Source organism: Geotrypetes seraphini, chromosome 7 (genome assembly GCF_902459505.1).
Source record: "Geotrypetes seraphini chromosome 7, aGeoSer1.1, whole genome shotgun sequence".
Lineage (NCBI taxonomy): Eukaryota > Metazoa > Chordata > Amphibia > Gymnophiona > Dermophiidae > Geotrypetes > Geotrypetes seraphini.
The window spans coordinates 55628985-55644377 of NC_047090.1; the positions used below are offsets into that span (position 1 = coordinate 55628985).

Below are 15393 nucleotides of genomic sequence, written 5' to 3' on the forward strand. Positions count from 1 at the left end.
CCTCTTCCCCTTGTTAGGCCATCTACCTCCCTTCCCCTCACCTTCATGGCTGCTTTTCCAAACCAAGTTTTCTCTCTCAGAGGAGCCCTGATGTGGCAGCCGTTCTCACTAGTTCAGATGGTGCACGTTATTTGCTTCGAGGGTACCCATTCTTACATGTGTAAACTATCATGCATGAGTGAACCAAAAGTCTGTGCATTCAATGACTTTGCTCCCTTGATGAAACAATGGCCAAAACAAAATGAATATAGCAAAAATTCCCAGAAACAACATAGGAAATAATATGAAATGAAAATTTTCTTGCTGCCTATCCCTACTAACTGGGTAAGTAGGACTGCATATATGGGGCAATTCCATAACAAGTCGCTTACATTTACATGCCAACTCTGCAGACACTTAAATATATACTTACCTGCAAAAATACCATTTTGGATGTTTAAGTGGTATTCTAAAAATAGGCACTCAAACGGCAGAGTAGATATTTGTAAAAGGGATGTTCACATGAGTAGAGTATAGGTGGGCAATAGACTGGGCAGATATTTAGTTTATTTAAAAATGTATATACTGCAAATTAACTATGCGGTTTACAAATTACATACAAATCGACTTAAGTTCCATATACAAAAGATAGCAGATCAGGTTTCAACAAGACTAAGACAGGAAGGCATTAACAGTCAGATGCATTTTCAACATATTCTTGAAATTCATCCTCCCAGCACAATATCACCGAATTCCAGGAAGGCATTAACAAATAGTTGCATTTTCAACATTTTCTTGAAATACATCCTCCACAAGTTGTCTGTATGCCTGCTACATTTAGGCATCCACATTTACACCATGGGCCTGTTTTACGAAGCCACACTAGCGACTGCGCTAACGGCCCTGAAGCCCATAGAGATTTAAAGGGCTTGGGGCCGTTGTTGCGCAGCTTCGTAAAACAGGGGGCATGTGTATGATTGATGTAAATTCTATATGGGCACTGTGACCAGTCAGACCCAAGGCCTGCCAAGGTCCCAGGTAAACTAGAAAAAAAAGTAAAAGTAAAATCCCGGAAGGAAAATTCCAGGATCTCCCAGGATGATAGTGTGGGAAATAATGTAAGTCACCACCAGGAGGAGCCAGATATATCTGAGGATGAAGAGAGCAAATTTTGTCCAAGCCACCACCGGGGGAGCTCAAGAGGCCCCTGGAATTCAGCTGACACACTCAGAACAGGGCACGCCCCTAGGGTAGATAAGCCAGCAGTGGCATTCAAACAGGGAAGCCGGTTAGGGAGGAAGTTTAGGCCTTGCCTCCCTAGGGATCCTGCTGGGCCAAATAGGGGCAACAGGCCACAACCCATGGAGCTGACTGAGGCTGAACAGACTGAAGATGTGCCCCACCTGAATGAAGAGCCTATGGACTTCCAGGAGGCTTTTGCTGGCAGTGAATTCAATTTTCCTGAACCAATGCAGGTGGACTTGGCTTTAAGCCACAAACAGTGAGTGAGGTTCTTTTGGAACTGTTTGTGTGCTGTTTTTTTTTTCTTTTCTCTTGAATGTTGGTTTTGTGTGAAGGCTTGGAGAGAGTGGGGAGAGGTTTTGCTTCCACCTTGGGAGGGAATTTGAAAGCCTATCTGAAGGCCTTTGTTTTGGCAAAACCTATTGCTCTCTCCTGTTCCTGGCAGACATCTTCTGTTGCCAGAGGCTTTCCTTGATTTTCTTTTCTGACTGAGAATTGAGGAAACTTGTATGCTGTACTTTATTTTTGGATTTGATAAAATACCTGCTTTGAAGCAGGCAATGCTAGCTCTCTATAGAGCTGGGGTCTCAGGAGCTAATTGAGACTTAATAAGCAGAAGAAGAAAGTTTGAACCTGATTGTGCATTGCTTTATTTGCTTGCCCATTTTGGCAGTTTTTTTTTTCTCTTCTTCTTGAATGTGGTGAGGAACCCTGACTAATGTTATAAAGTTTGAAGAATTACTTACCTGCTTTAAAGAATTGAGTAAAATGAACTATTTCTTTAAAACTACCCTATTGTTGGGACTTTATTCTTGAGTGGAGTTGATTTTGATTGCTGCTGAAAGTCCGGTCCTGCAGGGTGACTCCATGCCGGGTCACACGCTAAGGTACTGTCTGTTGTAACCACCAAGATTTCTACTGAGCCCTGTCCTGGGCTATTGTGGTGGTCACATAATTTGGTGTCAGAAGTGGGATATTGCACCTCCTGCAGGACACTTTGAGGAACTGCAATTGAAAAAAAAAAAAAAAAAAAAGTTTTGTTCTGGACTTTATTTTTTTTTGGTTTTGGACTTGTGTATCCTGGACGTTTATATAGAGATTGTTGGACTATTGATCAAAGTGTGTGCTTGGAGCAGCATAATTTTTTTTTTTCTTCCCTCAAACAACTTTATCTGGAGTTTCCTGTTACCCACCTGGAGGAGGGGCTTCCAACCGGAAGCCGGAAACAAGAATAAAGTCTGCAGCATATCCTGTGGAGGAGTGCAGCGAGGAGCCAGTTGGAGTTTGGAGTCGGAGTGAACCAGGCCGCAGTTTCCGGAGCCGAGTGCCAGGAGGACCCAGAGGGACCAGTGGACCAGACCGAACCCCAGTTCCAGACCGGTGACAGCACGGGCAGTGCACCCAATCAGCACAAAGGCGAAGACTCATCAGTGCCTCCGGTAAGGGTACCCGGGGTAGCTGGTGAGGATTAGGTAGTGCTGGTTGGGGAGGACTGGAGGCTGGGGGAGGCTAGTAAGGGGAGGAAAACTCTTACCAAGCGGCCACACTTGGGTTCCTTTTTTCTTTTTGTTTACCTTTCAGGTCTTGCTATGGAGCAAGCCCAGCTGTTGGCGGAGCTTAACGAGGAGTACCGGCTGCAGCGAGAGGACTTGGAGGCCATCCTGAAAGCGCGGGATGAACACCGGCAAGCTAACCAGGAGGACCTGAAGCAATGGCAAGGTGCACTGATGCAAGCTATGCAACAACAGAATAAGTTGTTCAGGCACTTCCTGGAGCAGAGGACTATGTACCTAGAAGGACCGCCACCTCCCAGTATATCGGTTGTAGATCCGGTAGGACTATTTAACTTTTCACCTATCAGCTTAGGATCGATTGTAACCAAGGACACTACTGAGGAGGAAAGGGCGATACCTGTCGGGTGTTTTCCCAAACAAGGGATGGGACGATTGTTGCCCTGTTTGGCTGAGGAAGAAGAGATAGAAACTGGCTTTGAGGCTCATGTTCCCTTAGGCGAAAATAGGTGTCAATCCCAGATACAAATATATAAGCCTCACACAGCCAAGAGTAGGGAAGAAGAAAGGGGGAAAGATACTCAAAGAAGTCTTCGGACATTCCCTCCTAGACTAGTCCACTCATACCCGGATAGGAAAGGTTACAAAGGAGGGAGTAAGAAACATACCCAGATGGTTGGTAAAATGATAAATTTATCTAGCCAGGGCTCCAGAGGGGCACACTCTGAATCATCAGGGTCCGATACCCTGGGAGGAGAGCTTCTGGCTGTATGTACTGTTAGGGTCTCCGTGGGGGGACATGAGACAATAGCCCTGATTGATACAGGAGCCGATCAATCCATGATGGCTATGCAGTTTTGGAGGAAAGTGTTCCCTGGGGAGAAGGAAGTTTTCCACACCAGGAGAGTGGTCATAAAATGTATACACGGGGATGAGGTATCGTATTCTCTTAGATCCACTACAGTGTTATATCAGGATAGGGTATACTAAATTTCAGTGGCTTTAGTCCCAGGGGCCCCATACGATCTAATTTTGGGTCAGGACTGGCCGGGGTTGGAGGAAGTTATAAGGGTTAAACAGAGCCTGGTCAACACCCGCTCACAGGGTCTGTCGACAGAAGAAACAGAAGGTGAGCTTGGGAAAATATTTCCCTTTCAGGAAGGGGTGATAGAGAGGCCGACTCAGAAGCAGATGAGAACCTCAAAGGCCCAAAATCGTAGGCAGAAAAAAAAAAGAGCGGAGTCATTGAAGAAAGCTGGTCAGACGCAAGAATTTCCAGGGTTGCCCCGGGAGATAGTTGCTACATTCCCCACATTTCCAAACGAACAACGAACTGACCCATCATTACAAGACCTCTGGAGGCAGGCTACTGGGCTCCAGGCAGGTAAAACAGGGTTCAAGATTAATAGGGGTCTCCTTTACCGGGAGGCAGTATGCCCAGAAGCTTCAGGGGAAAAACGGAAACAGTTAGTGGTTCCGAAGGGATTCCGGAAGATCATCCTTCAGATGGCTCATGATTCCCCTTTAGCCGGACACAAGGGAATACAAGCCACTCAAAACCAGGTCCTGGGAAGGTTTTTTTGGCCAGGGTTAAGGCAGGAAATAAAGGAGTTTTGCAAGTCCTGCCCCACATGTCAGCGGTTAACGATGAGTAAGCCGGCTCGTGCACCCCTTATTCCAATCCCGGTGGTGAGTGAACCCCTTAGGAGGTTAGCGATGGACATAGTGGGTCCTTTAGAAAGGACTCCAAGGGGGTATAGTTTTATTTTCGTGATAATGGATGTGGCTACAAGATTTCCCTGGGCTGTTGCATTACGTAAAACCACATCTAAAATATTGATGAAGAAACTAATGAATATATTCTGTATGATTGGTTTTCCCAGAGAAATCTTATCAGATCAGGGGAGTAACTTTCTATCTAGAGAGATGGAAGAGTTTTTGAGGGACTTAGGGATTAGGCATATAAAAACATCCGCTTACCACCCCCAAGCGAATGGCCTAGTGGAGAACTTTAACAAATCCTTGAAACATATGTTGAAGAAAGGATTAAAAGGGGATATGAGAGATTGGGATTTGTTCCTGCCGTATGTGTTGTTTGCAGCTAGAGAGAAGGGACAGGATTCTTTAGGGGTTAGCCCCTTTGAAATGATGTATGGGCGTACGCCCCGAGGACCCCTAGATGTAGTTAAGGAGGGCTGGGATCCTCCGGAGGAAACTGAATTGAATGTATTGTCTCATTTAGCCCAATTGAGGCAGAGATTTGCCCAACTGGCAGGGATAAGTAAGGAAAACTTAGAATGGGCCCAAAATAAACAGAAGACATATTACGATAAGAGGGCTAAGGAACGTCAGCTGGAAGTGGGGGAACGGGTGTTGGTATTGGTACCCTCGGACCCACACAAGTTCCTCGCACACTGGAAAGGGCCAGCCACAGTTATAGAGAAATTAGGGCCTGTGAATTATAGAGTGAAAGATGGAAAAAATCACCTCCAGACCTATCATATTAATCTTCTAAAACCCTGGAAGGATAGGGAAACCTTGGCTTTAGTTGCTCAGCGGTGCCAGGAAGACGACTTAGGCCTGCAGATAGCAGACCTGGGTTGTGAAGAGAAGGTTAATATAGGTACAGACCTCACGGCGACCCAGGCCCAACAGGTACAGGCTCTGGTGGGAAACTTCTCTGATGTTTTTTTGTCTATTCCAGGTCACACGAAGGGGATCTCCCACGACATTATAACCACCCCAGGTAGGATAGTGAGGGTTCGTCCCTACCGGTTGTCGGAAGAGAAAAAAAGTTTGATCAATGGATTAGTACAGGAAATGCTGGCACTGGGAGTCATCGAACCCTCCCAGAGTCCCTGGTGCAGCCCAATCGTGATTGTCCCAAAGGCAGACGGGTCTCCCCATTTCTGTATTGACTTTCGGCAAGTCAATGAAGTCTCTCAATTTGATGCATTCCCCATGCCGCGGGTAGACGAGCTGTTGGATCGTCTTGGCCAGGCTCAATATTTATCTACCATTGACCTGACCAAGGGGTATTGGCAAATTCCACTAACAGCGGCTGCCAAACCCAAAACAGCCTTTAGTACACCCTATGGGCTTTACCAATTTACCAGACTTCATGGGGCTGCCGTAACTTGCCAGCACGCAGTTAATGATGCCCTAAGGGGGCATCATGCCTACGCAGAAGCCTACCTGGACGATATAGTTATCTATTCTTCCTCATGGGCTCAACATCTTGAGCATGTTTCTGCAGTACTCAATTCACTTAGAAAGGCAGGATTTACTATAAATCCAAAGAAATGTTTTCTAGGGCAGAAAGAAGTTAAATACTTGGGGTACACAGTAGGGAGAGGCAATATTAAGCCACTAGTGGATAAGGTCCAGTGTATCCAAGACTACCCACGCCCAACCTCGAAGAAGCAGTTGCGGGGATTTCTGGTACTTCTGGGTTATTATAGGAGGTTTATCCCAGATTTTGCCACTAGAGCCACCCCGTTAACCAACATGTTGAAAAAGGATGGTCCTGACAAGTTACCATGGGGGTCTGGCAGTACGGAGGCCTTTCAAGACTTAAAAGGAAGTCTTTGCAAGCAACCAGTCCTGACTACTGTAGATTTTAATAAACCGTTTACTCTACAGACAGATGCTTCCGGGTGTGGATTGGGGGCCATTCTCAGTCAGGAGAAGCAGGGCGTGGAACACCCAATCTTATATTTGAGCAGGAAATTACACCCTAATGAAAGAAACTATGCTGTGGTGGAGTTAGAATGTCTGGCTGCTAAGTGGGCGATGCAGACCTTAGTGCACTACCTAGAGGAACGGCCTTTTACTTTAGTCACTGATCATGCCGCTTTGAAATGGTTGGGCACGATGAGAAATAATAATGCACGTCTCACTCGGTGGTACTTAGCACTGCAAACTTTTAGATTCACTGTGGTTCATCGACCAGGCAGCCTGAATACCAATGTTGATATTCTTTCCCGTATCCCAGAAAACACCTCGAATACCCATGCTTATAGGGATAAGCTTCATTTAAGGGTGGGGGAATGTGACCAGTCAGACCCAAGGCCTGCCAAGGTCCCAGGTAAACTAGAAAAAAAAGTAAAAGTAAAATCCCGGAAGGAAAATTCCAGGATCTCCCAGGATGATAGTGTGGGAAATAATGTAAGTCACCACCAGGAGGAGCCAGATATATCTGAGGATGAAGAGAGCAAATTTTGTCCAAGCCACCACCGGGGGAGCTCAAGAGGCCCCTGGAATTCAGCTGACACACTCAGAACAGGGCACGCCCCTAGGGTAGATAAGCCAGCAGTGGCATTCAAACAGGGAAGCCGGTTAGGGAGGAAGTTTAGGCCTTGCCTCCCTAGGGATCCTGCTGGGCCAAACAGGGGCAACAGGCCACAACCCATGGAGCTGACTGAGGCTGAACAGACTGAAGATGAGCCTCACCTGAATGAAGAGCCTATGGACTTCCAGGAGGCTTGTGCTGGCAGTGAATGCAATTTTCCTGAACCAATGCAGGTGGACTTGGCTTTAAGCCACAAACAGTGAGTGAGGTTCTTTTGGAACTGTTTGTGTGCTGTTTTTTTTTTCTTTTCTTTTGAATGTTGGTTTTGTGTGAAGGCTTGGAGAGAGTGGGGAGAGGTTTTGCTTCCACCTTGGGAGGGAATTTGAAAGCCTATCTGAAGGCCTTTGTTTTGGCAAAACCTATTGCTCTCTCTTGTTCCTGGCAGACATCTTCTGTTGCCAGAGGCTTTCCTTGATTTTCTTTTCTGACTGAGAATTGAGGAAACTTGTATGCTGTACTTTATTTTTGGATTTGATAAAATACCTGCTTTGAAGCAGGCAATGCTAGCTCTCTATAGAGCTGGGGTCTCAGGAGCTAATTGAGACTTAATAAGCAGAAGAAGAAAGTTTGAACCTGATTGTGCATTGCTTTATTTGCTTGCCCATTTTGGCAGTTTTTTTTTTCTCTTCTTCTTGAATGTGGTGAGGAACCCTGACTAATGTTATAAAGTTTGAAGAATTACTTACCTGCTTTAAAGAATTGAGTAAAATGAACTATTTCTTTAAAACTACCCTATTGTTGGGACTTTATTCTTGAGTGGAGTTGATTTTGATTGCTGCTGAAAGTCCGGTCCTGAGCCCTGTCCTGGGCTATTGTGGTGGTCACAGCACCCAAGTGTCTATACAGAAAAGACTCTCATCCTTAATTATCAGAGTACCTAAATGAAGGTGTCCTGTGGTAAAAATTTTCCCTGCAATGCTGCCCTATGTCTGATTAGTTAACTGGCACTGAATATCAACTGGACCTGGATAACTTCCAGCAGCCCTCAAAGACCTGGATATTCAGTACTAGTAGTCAGATTAGGCCCAGCATTAAATATGCAGGTCTAATTCAGATCATGGCAGTCAGCATTTTTTTAAAAATGCGGCTGCCTTGGGTTGAATATTGCCCCCCTGAGAATTCAGAATTTAAGTCTTCAGATGACAAGAAGCATGAAGACAAACAGAAGCTGTGATTGCAACAGACCACTCTAGTAAAACTGTAGCGAGGAAATAAAAAAGCAAGCCGTCTCGCCTATTGATTATACTGCAGAGAATCTCTTACCTACTCGAAGTTCTTGTCCAAAGACTGTTCTCTCTCCAAGTGCAGAGCAGTTCCATCTACCATGCCGGAACTGATACTGACATTCATTGATTCCCATCTGTGCCCCTTCTCCAATCACTATGATGGCATCTGGGCGGCTCTGGCAGATTGCTCGTTGCCGAGGAGCCAACCCTGGTATTTTGTTACAGATTATGTTTGCTCCTAAAGCTACAACAGACGACAAAGCTCTAAAGAAAAGAATAAATGGAGACATCAGAATTGGACTTGAGATTGCAATCTGATTACATCAGGATAAAATAGAATTTGTCTAACTCTAGGGTTACCATATGACTCCCAAAAAAGGAGGACGGATTTATACATCCGGGTTTTACTTTCATTGCTTTCAATGAAAGTAAAGCCCATGTATCTCTGTGTGTCCTCCTTTGCTTCCATTGCTTTCAGTAGAAATAAAACATGGATGCCTCAATCTGTCCTCCTTTTTCTGGAGCCATATGATAACTCTATCTAACTCAGATCCTGTATGATATACTTTAGCTGTATTTAGAACCCAAGTGATAATCCTGGCTAATGTGCTTAAGCTTGCATATGTATTGTTCAATAGAAATATGGTCTCCAGTGAACACTGAGTATCGTCAGGTGCTGCCATGGACGACTCATTGTGGCAGATTCAGCGATGAAACGGCCATGATGAATCGACTACAATGAATCGACCATGATCAATCATCCCAGCCCCTCCAAAACATGCCCCCAACATACTCTCCTGAGATTTAGACAAACTGCAGCAAAAAACGTCTTAACAATGAGTTTTGAAAATAGCAAAAAAAAGTCCATCTATCATTTTGTGCAGTTTTTTGGACATTTATGTTTCAAAAATGAGTCCCATAGGGGCCTATGAGCACCCTAGTAACCTACTACTACTATTTATCATTTCTTTAGCGCTGAAAAGCATATGTAGCACTGTACATTTAACATTCAATAGATGGTCCCCGCTCAGAAGAGCTTACAATCAGACAGGACCTAAGAATTTTGCTTTAAAATTATCTTCAATGTGTATATTTTGCAAGGTTTATGTTAGCCACTCTGTCAATCATTTATTCATTTATTTAATTACTAGTCTTTAAGCCTGTTACATTAATGGGTGCTAGAATAGATGTATCTGTCTGTCTTTCTCTCTCTCTCTCTCCTCGGCTGTCCATCACCACCCCTCCACTACCCCTTGCCTGCTCCTCCTGTCCAGCCCTTCTCCCTTCCTTTTACCTCCTCCATGTACAGCAGCACCCCTTCCCTGCTCCCCCTGTACTGCAGTAGCCCTTCTCTCTTCCTTTTGCCTCTCCATTGTCCAGCAGCACCCCTTCCCTGCTCCCCCTGTTCAGCAGCAGCAGCCCTTCTCCCTTCCTTTTACCTTCCCCCTGTCCAGCAGCAACTCTTCCCTGCTCCCCCTGTCCAGAAGCAGCCCTTCTCCCTTCCTTTTACCTCCCACTTGCCAAGCAGCAACCCTTCCCTGCTCCCCCTGTCCAGAAGCAGCCCTTCTCCCTTCCTTTTACCTCCCACTTGCCAAGCAGCAACCCTTCCCTGCTCCCTCTGTCCAGCAGCAGCCCTTCTCCCTTCATTTTACCTCCCCCCCTGTCCAGCAACACCTCTTCCCTGCTCCCCCTGACCAGCAGCAGCCCTTCTCCCTTCCTTTTACTTCCCCACTGTCCAGCAGCACTCCTTCCCTGCTTCCCCTGTTCAGCAGTCGCACTTCTGTGTGTGTCTTTCACTCCCACCTACCTGTCTTTCAATGTGTGTGTCTCTATTTCTGTCTGTCTGTCAATATCCCTGCCCACTGCTTGTCTATTTCTCGTGCCCCTTCTCCCACCTACCTTTTTTTTTTTTTTATCACGGGCAACCGGCACACAGTAACTGCTGCTGGATATAGTAAACCGCCACACGCACATTCGTTATAAACTGCTGAACGCGCCGAACCCACACTAACATTTCTCTGACGGCCACGGAGCTACTGATCATGGAGGCAGGGATCACGCAGGTAGGAGTGTGCATGCACGCTTAGGGTTTTATTATTAGTGATACTCAAAGGGCATAATTCTATAAATGACACCTAGCAGCATCTAACTTCTAGACACCGTTCGGCATGATTGTCAGTCAACTGCTGGTCACCATTTACAGAATTGTGCCTAGTGTTGCCTAACTCAACATAGGCATCACTAGGTATCCTAATAGTAGACCTAGGGCCGATAGATTATAAACAAATATTAATGTCTATAAATATAAAAATGTACAGTGCTGTGTATGCCTTTCAACGTTATATAAGTGTTAAGTAATAGTAGTAAGTAGTAGTATATTAGGATAAAAACTTATACTGATAAATTTTGCACTGTAATTATGTCAATTTCATCTGGTAAACTGTATATTATGTTTACTGGTATTAGATCTCTAGTATGTGTTAAGTAGGATAAAACTTGTATTAAAGACCCTTGCAAGTTTCAGGTTTATTAGGTTTTTATATATCGCCTATCAAGGTTATCTAAGCAGTTTTTTACACTCAGGTACTCAAGAACCTTCACTGGAACTATGGCAAATTGTAACCTGTAAACTGTATACCATGTATATTGGTATTAGATCCCTAGTATGTGTCAAATTAGGATAAATCCAATTTAAATCTTAACCTGCTAACTGTATAATATGTATGTTTAATCTGTAACCCGTTCTGAGCTCTATAGGGAAAACAGGCTAGAAAATTAATTAAATAAAATTAATTAATTAAGCCAGTGTTTTCCTCATCTAATTTACCAGCGCCTAACACAGATACATAGTGACACATAAGTTATACCACACCTATTCTCCACCCCTAACCACATTTACTTTGTGGGTAGGTGCGGGTATGTGTCGCTAAATAGCTTAACTTAGATGATGCTAGGCATCACTCCGAGTTCCATACAGAACTCATAATCATTTTTACATTTTTTAAATGAGTTTTTAATGGCATGGTCAATTACCACATCATTTAAGCTCATTAATCAATTTTGCGTTACACATGAAACTCAGTTAGGCATCCCCAATCTAGAAGCCTAGTGGTGCCTAACCTAGGCAACATTTAAGAATCAGGCCCAAAGGGCCAAATTCTGTAAAGGACATCTAAAAATTAGGTGATTCTATAATGCATAGATGTACTATAGAGAATTGCATTCAGTGCTGCTCAGCGAGTCTTGACACATCTAAATAGTTAGACATCCTTTACAGAATTGTCTTTTAGGCATCACATAGACATCTTCACAAAGTCTACAACATTATCATGCCTTATTATTATAACATCATTAGAATGGCAATGACATGCTGTTTTTCATTAAAATTATATGCAGTTAAATGCTGGCACCACTATTATATTTTATTTATCTTATTTATTATTATTTTGCTACTGTCACAGGGAGAAGAGTGGGATTTGAACCAACATGTCAGGGTGCTAAGACTGTAGCTCTAACCATTGAAGAAGAGATGTGGAACCAGATCCTGGACTTCCAAGAGTTAAAATATTGAGTTTATTAAAGTTTTGAACAAATAAAATGTTTCACAGTATAAAAACGAAAAGCATATCCCAACAGTATAAACCCAATAATAGTACTGTGTTGCAATAAAAAAAACCTACACGGTCCATGTTTTGGCAATATTTAGCCTTCTTCAGGGGTCCTTTAGACACAGTGAAAAGAAGTCAGAAAATAGTAAATTGTCCAAGTGTGCTGACATGGTTGTGGTACTAGCTGGAAATGCTGGGAGGTTTATATCCTCTTGATTTAGAAACAGTCATTTCTCTAGGATAAATATCAAACATGTACCTTCAACACTTGTCCAATTCCTCTTTTGGCCTCTATGTTCCTCAAAGTAGATGAAAAAAACAAAATATATATATTGCATACTAAATCCTCTATTTAGTAGTAAGAGGACTGCTTGCAAAAGCAGGTCTACTATTGAGTGTGAGTTGGGCACTAGATAGGCTTCAGTTAGGTGGACGTGATTTAGGCATCTGCATATGAACGGGGCTTCTATTTTTTGATGTTTAATAATGCATTACTCAAGCAAAACACATGAAAAAATATACATTTTGCATACTAAACTTCTATTTTTTGGGTAAAGATGACTCCTATTTGATAATGATAGAAAAAGATTATTAATAATACATTACTCAAGCAAAGCACATGAATATATATATATATATATATTGCATACTTTACCTCATTTCCAAAAGGTTAAGAAAAGAAAAGGCTGTAGATCAGAGCTAGTAGATGTGCCTGGTACACAATCTTTAGTTCAACTCTTCTTGCTTCAATTTCTGACTGCTATAATTAATCATAGGTAATTGTTGAAAACCAGTATGTAATTCAAGTATATGCCAATAACTCTTCATAAGCTGCCCCAATTATTAGAACAAAGGTTTACAGCTAGAGGGTATCCTAAATTAGCAATAAAACAAGTTTTTTTGAGAGCTAGGTATGCCCAAAGAAACCTGCTAATAAGAGAGAAAGAAACAAACCAGGTTGTGGAAGAAAGAATGAAAATGCTTGAGTGCCTGATTGTAGAACCGCTTAGATAACCTGGATAGGCTGTATATAAAACCCTAATAAACTTGAACTTGATGTGTACTCCCGTACTCTGGGGCAGCTAATAAGCTGGTGCAGCTTATGAAGAGTTATTGGCATGTACTTGGATTACATACTGGTTTTCAACAATTCCCTATGATTGCTTATAGCAAGGGCTGCACAATCGGTCAGAAATTGAACTTTAAGAAATTCCATAGTAGATTAAGGGTAGAGAAGGGTCAACATAGGAGGTGTGAGGGATGTCAATGGTACGATAAAACAATTGAGGGAGATAGTTGAGATGTCCCGGGTAAGAACATTATAATTAAATCCAGGGGGAATACGAACTGTAATAGCAAATTTGTGATTTATGCAATATTTTGTCCCTGTGATTTGATTTATATTGGACGGACTAACCGCCCAATTAAAATCTGATTAAATGAACACAAGTCCTGTATAAATAATAAGAACTTGCAGGCTCCTATGGTTCAACATATGATACAATCAACATACAGTAGCTGATTTGAGATGGAGGGTCATTGACCATATTCAAGAAGGAAGGGTGGGAGGAAATCTGGAAAAAGTTTTAAACATCAAAGAACAGTGATGAATCCATTGGCTCAATACAGTAGAGCCGACTGGATTGAATTTGGAAATTTAATGGACTACCTTAATCTAACTCTTCCAATGAGAGACGTGAATCCTCAGCTGTCTTTATATGTCAGCACGTTAATAAGTTGTTTACGCAGCAAACATTGTACAATGATGATGATGGTGGAAGAGAGCAAGGAGGAGGAGGAGGAAGAAGCGGTGGTGGTGCTGGAAGAGAGCAAGAGAGAGAGAGAGAGGGAAAAAAAAGGCGCAGGGAGTGAGGTGATTAAAGGCTCCTTTTCAAAGGTGCGTTGGGGCCTTAACGCATGGAATAGCGCGCACTAATATGTCCTGCGTGCTAGCTGCTACCACCTCCTCTTAAGCAGATGGTAGTTTTTCGAGTAGCGTGCACTAATCAGGTGTGTGCACTAAAAACGCTAGCACACCTTTGTAAAAGGAGCCCTGAATGTGCCAATGACACTAAACCAGACATGGGCATCCCCGGTCCTCAAGGGCTGGAATTCAATTGGGTTTTCAAGATTTCCCCAATGAATATGCATGAGATCTATTTGCATGCACTGCCGATGTCAGCACTAAACTGTTCAAAGTTGTTAAAACACATGCGGTTTGTGAAAAATTGCAGGCGGATCTTAGGAAATTGGAAGACTGGGTGTCCAAAGTGATGCACATTGGGAAGAATAACCTAAATCACAGTTCGCAGATGCAAGGGTCCACCTTGGGGATTAGCGCCCAAGAAAAGGATCTGGGTGTCATTGTAGACAATACGATAAAATCTTCTGTCCAATGTGTGGTGGCGGCCAAAAAGGCAAATAAGATGCTAGGAATTATTAAAAAAGGGATGGTTAACAAGACTAAGAATGTTATAATGCCCCTTTTTCGCTCCATGGTGCGACCTCATCTGGAGTATTGCGTTCAATTCTGGTCTCCTTATCTCAAGAAATATATAGTGGCACTTGAAAAGGTTCAAAGAAGAGCGACCAAGACGGTAAAGGGGATGAAACTCCTCTTGTATGAGGAAACACTAAAACGGTTAGGCCTCTACAGCTTAGAAAAGAGACGGCTGAGGGGAGATATGATTGAAGTCTACAAAATCCTGAGTGGAGTAGAACGGGTACTAGTGGATCAATTTTTCACTCCGTCAAAAATTACAAAGACTAGGGGGCACTCGAAGTTACAGGGAAATACTTTTAAAACCAATTGGAGGAAATTATTTTTCACTCAGAGAATAGTTAAGCTCTGGAATGCGTTGCCAGAGGATGTGGTAAAAGCGGATAGCGTAGCTGGTTTTAAGAAAGGTTTGGACAAGTTCCTAGAGGAAATGTCCATAGTCTGTTATTGAGAAAGACACAGGGGAAGCCACTGTTTGCCCTGTATCGGTAGCATGGAATATTGCTACATCTTGGGTTTTGGCCAGTTACTGGTGACCTGGATTGGCCACCGTGGGAACGGGCTACTGGGCTTGATGGACCATTGGTCTGACCCAGTGAGGCTATTCATATGTTCTTATGAAATGCCCAGGCCAACTCTTGTTGTAAACCGCCAGAATTGAAAGGTATTGGCGGGACAGAAGACACCAATGGGTTCAGCCAGTAAGGCTGTTCTTATGTTTTTAATGTAATAATATGCAAGCTGTTTCCTAGAGCTCACTGTGTGGCATCCACTTCAGCTAAGAAAGAGGATTGACACCAAGAGGTGCTGCCCATCCTGTACAAGGGAATTACACTGCATCTATTGTTCTGGGCAGTGCTGGGAATGATGTGCAAATCTGAGTTGCACCAAGCATAAAGTGGATATTCCCTTAAACTCCACTATTAGGTATAAGAAAAAAAGGATCCTCTTCTATACTTCTTCACTTTCAGATTTA

At 43.3% G+C, this 15393-nt stretch overlaps 1 protein-coding gene across 3 annotated transcripts in view; it reads right to left on the reverse strand.

The window, feature by feature from the left end:
- The window catches only part of WNT7B (Wnt family member 7B), a 363311-nt gene that overhangs the window by 191204 nt on the left and 156714 nt on the right, over positions 1-15393 (reverse strand). For all 3 annotated transcript variants that reach the window (XM_033950996.1, XM_033950998.1, XM_033950997.1), the window contains one exon: positions 8347-8573. In XM_033950996.1, the coding sequence (XP_033806887.1) occupies positions 8347-8573 (227 nt within the window). The remainder of the gene's footprint in view (positions 1-8346; positions 8574-15393) is intronic.